Source organism: Stegastes partitus, unplaced genomic scaffold, assembly GCF_000690725.1.
Source record: "Stegastes partitus isolate 25-593 unplaced genomic scaffold, Stegastes_partitus-1.0.2 Scaffold616, whole genome shotgun sequence".
Lineage (NCBI taxonomy): Eukaryota > Metazoa > Chordata > Actinopteri > Pomacentridae > Stegastes > Stegastes partitus.
The window spans coordinates 167,621-172,111 of record NW_007578347.1 but is presented as its reverse complement, the minus strand read 5'-3'; the positions used below and the strand labels follow the sequence as shown (position 1 = coordinate 172,111).

The 4,491-nt window shown below is 42.4% G+C and overlaps 1 protein-coding gene across 1 annotated transcript in view; it reads right to left on the bottom strand.

Moving 5' to 3' along the window:
* The window catches only part of LOC103362927 (protein jagged-2-like), an 82,289-nt gene that overhangs the window by 38,175 nt on the left and 39,623 nt on the right, over positions 1-4,491 (bottom strand). Inside the window, exon 4 of the mRNA XM_008289462.1 lies at positions 3,427-3,537. Coding sequence (XP_008287684.1) covers positions 3,427-3,537 — 111 coding nt within the window. The remainder of the gene's footprint in view (positions 1-3,426; positions 3,538-4,491) is intronic.

Below are 4,491 nucleotides of genomic sequence, written 5' to 3'. Positions count from 1 at the left end.
TAGAAAGATGTTCCACCATCATCAGTAGAAAGATGTTCCATCATGCTGGATGTATTTTCCAACAACTGGCTCCTCTGTTCTCTGGTTCTGATCCAGGCTGCATTTATCTTATTGATCCAGTAGGTTGGATTTTCATCTCTAGTCTAAAGTCTAATCTAAAATTGTCCAGACGGATTTGAAACGTGTCCAAAGTGACATAAAATGACTCAAATCGACTCAAGAATCGTCCAAAATAACTCAAAAACTTGTTCCGAATGACTCAGAATTTGTCCAAAATTACTTTTTTTTTAACTCTTTTTAATCCAATTTTGCAGCTCATGAGTAAAGAAAACAGATATTTAACTGCTGCCATGTCTCCAGACTTCTTCTCTCTCATCTCGAGGATCTCTGATCCAGTCGGTTGGATTTTCTGAAGCACTGCCTGCAGTTCAACCTTAAAAAAAATGCCCAGAATTTTCATTAAGTGAGCGTCAGGCCCAGCTGAGTCATTCATGGTTTTGTTATTGCATCAAAAAATGCAGAATTTTTTGTTTTTGACAGAATCATGGTTTATTTTTGGGTGATTTTGCACGTAGAATAAAGTGGCATTGATTAAACATGATGATTTTAGGATTTTGCTTCATTCACAAGCGTTTTATTTTGTGGGATCAGGAGCAGGATGTCGACTGCTGCTTGTTTACTGGCGCTGTGGTCGACCTGCGCCGTGGACAGTCTGTCTGGCTGCGGGGAAACAGGCCGGCGGTGGCGGCCACAAGGCCAAGGGTGGCATTACCCACCAGCCCCGCCACCGCACGGTGCGGCGGCCACAAATATCCCCGGCCGGCCGGCCACGCCCGGAGGCCGGGCGGTGGGCCGGAGACGTCCAGGGGGCTCCCCGGCCCCGAGCCCGGCCTCCGGACCCGTTGCCTGGATACCGGCAGCGTCACACGAGGCAGCGTAGGTTGTGGACGTAGGAAACCAAACACACATTTTTAGGTTCCCTCTGCCAGCCTGGGAAGGATTTTTTTTCTTCCTGGCTGCTGCTGTCAGGCTTTAACCCTTCAGTCGCTGCTTCTCCCCACAGAGAGTCCACCTCATCTGACCGTTTGTTTATTTAACTCGTCTGTTTGACTTCAGGTTTATGACTCTAGTCGTCATTTTAAGATTTATCTTGGATTTAAAAGAGCTCAGTCGCTTGAGAATATAACACGAAACCAAGACCGTCAGATGTAGAAAGATGTTCCTCCATGCTGGATGTATCTCCAACAACTGGCTCGTCTGTTCTCTGGTTCTGATCCATGCTGCATTTATTTATTGATCCACTAGGTTTTATTTTCCTCTAAAATTGCCCTAAATGATTTGAAACTTGCCCAAAGTGACATAAAATCGTCTAAATTGACTCAAGAATCGTCCAAAACGAACTCGAACTGCCCAAAATGACCCAAAATTAGTTTAAAACGGCCACAAAATTGGTTCAAAATGTCAGTTTTCAAGTTTTTTGGCCACTTTCATTCTATTTTGGGCAGTTTTGAGTCCCTGTCTGTAGAAAACTCTGAATTTGCGGCGTCTCGGTGGAGCAGAGCAGAAATTTTGGCTTTTTTTTTTTTTTTTTTTTAACAGAATCTGGAACAAACAGGTTTTTTTTTTCCTTAAATTTTGAAGTGACACACGTAGAATAAAGTGATCTGGATGAACTACGACGACTTTAAGCTCCGACTTGGTTCGTTTTCTCAACAGAGTCTTCATGTTTCTGAATCCAATAAACGGAGTAATTTGGACGATGAGGTGCTCGTCACACCCGCTGGAGGGTTTAAGCGTTTATATCTGAACCACTTCATCTGGAGGTAGAACCAAAAGCAAGCCACGCGTCGGCGATAATCGGTTATATTTCCTCGGTTCCTGACTTTTCTCTCACTGAACTTTATTTACAAACCCGACACCAAACCACCTTCAGTCTCATATTTTCACATTTCTTTCCTGATCAGCTGAAACCTTCTGCTCAAACTTCTTGTTTCTCTGTTCGCTCCCGATCGCGATGGAGTCACAAGTCGAGGCACATTCCTGGGTGTTCCTCCGTCTCTTCCAATCCTCTGGCCATTTTCTATGAGAAATGTCAGCCTCGTTTTTTTTTCTTTTTTTTTCTTTTACGAGATCTAAACTGAATCAAACCTGCCTCGGCGTTAAAAACAACAAACCCTCTCCTCCCTCCTCCTGCTGCTGCTGCTGCTGCCGTTTGGCTTTTTAAAGCTGCGTCTAAATGTACATTCGGGCTCCACGTGTAATCAAATCTGAATTTCCTGCAGCGACAAACGCCCGCTCAGCCTTTTTAGAGAAACCCTCGGCGGCGACAGCAGCTCTGGGAAACGACCGGGGAAGTGTTTGTACACAACTCGACACAACTGGAGGAAAAGAGCTGCAGGACGGTCTGAGCAGGTGTTCTTATTGGTGTGATGCCGTTGGTTTTATTGGTTTTATTGGTTTTATTGGGTTTTCTTCACGTATTTTATCACTTTGATTACGTTGCAGCTTAACTGACGATAAATAAATCCGATGGTCCGTCCTCGGTAAAAGCAGCATAGCTCAAGTTTAATACCGACGGTCGTCCTCAGATGCGTTCACAGCCTCCCGTTAAAGAAGGAAAACAAAACACTGAAATAAGTCGAAACTGACAAAAGTAATAATAAATAAAAATTTTAGGAAAATCACAACATTCTGAATTGTGGTTCAACAGAAATGTATTTTTAAAAAATTTAAAAAACAAAGAACAAGGACGATGGGACCCGTGAACTAATATTTTGTAGATATATCCGATATCCTCTTGAGCCCATAACTGGAATATAAACGTCGCAGCTAATGAATTAGCACATGACTGAATACTTCTAACAGGATTTATCGTCTCTACTTAAACTCCTGCGGCGCCGTCACGTCTCGTTGATTAAACAGATCTAATTGAATCTGGAGCTAAAACGACGACGCTGCTGATTCAAAGTTCTGCTTCTGTAGAGGTGCAGGAGGTTCTGTGAAAAACGAGCCCACAGCGAGTAAAAACTGAGACAGGAACCAGAACCCGAAGGTGAAACGACGCCACGCTTATGTAAAGTTTGACGTATTCAGGATCCCACTAGATTTTTAGATTCCAGTTTCTGCAGCTTGTTTGGATCCAGCCAAAACAAGGATCGGAAAAGAAGGCGGGCCGGCTGGAAGTTTTGTTTTTTTTGTTTTCTTGCTGCTGCTGCTGCTGCTGCTGGTGGGGAGGAAACCTGCAGCGGCTTCAGAACAGGAAGCAGAACAATGGCTGCTGGATCAGAGGGACGAGGAGGAGGAACTTCAGAGGCCCGAGCCGGGGAGGTCCAATGTCATCAACAAGCCCGCTGCGTCCAAACAGCATCACCTGACGCCGGCCGTAAACAAACAAACAAACAAACAAACAAACAAACAGACACTCACTTGCATTCCCCCGGCGAGCTGCAGGTCCCGTGCGACGGGCTGCATCCCTGCTTGCAGATGGCTTCACAGGAAGGAAACAGAGAAGAGAGAGAATCACGAGTTAGCATTAGTCAGAAAACATCACGGTTTCTGCAGCATCGCTAGAAGCTCGGCGGCGGCGGCGAAGCGAAGGTGGCGGAGCAGCTGTCGGAGGGCCGGCGGCGTCTCCAGCAGCGACCCGAGTTTCCAAAAACATGCCTGGAATTCCTGCGAAGCGACACCCTGACATGAACTTCCCTGAACTTCCCGAGCGTCGTCCGAAAAGGGCGGCAAGGAAGTTAGAAAGAGAAAGAGAGCGTCCACGTGATCGCAGGAGGATACCCGCTCTGACGGGTTTATTTTGGGACGACCGCTTTTGGTTTTGGTTTTTAAAAAAAGAAAGAAAAGCGGATGTTTGTTTTGACGCTTAAAGACGCAGATGAAAACATGGAGCGGTTCACGTGTTTAATGATTTTATTTTTTACAGACTTTAATTCTACTGCAACTAATTTGAAATGAGCTTTAGGAATAAATTTAACTTTGCTGCCTTCTAGATGAATTTTTAAAAAAGCAGAAAATGCTGATATTTTTAAATTAAAAACCAATAAAACAAAAATATTCCCTCTGACTCTTACATAGTGTTTTATTATTTTATGTTTTTTTGTTTTTTTTTTTACAGTTTTAATATAATTCTCTAAGTTTTTAGGTTTTAATTTTTTTCTATTTTTATCTTTATTATTATTAACAACAACAACAAATACATAAATTAACAAAAAACAAAATAAAAACAATAATTTTTTTATCACATTAGAGTAACTATCCATTAAATATTAAATATTAAATATCAAATAAATATTTTGGGTGAAAATTTAAATTTATCTACTTGATTAGTCAATAAACTGCTATAAATAAAGTTTTACTGATGGATTTTGATTTTGATTTTAAAATATTTTCCGTGCTGCCAGTTTCACAAATTCGGAGCCGCAAAACAGAGAAAATATCTAAAAAAAAAATAAACCAGATTACTTTATGCAACAAACTGTGCAA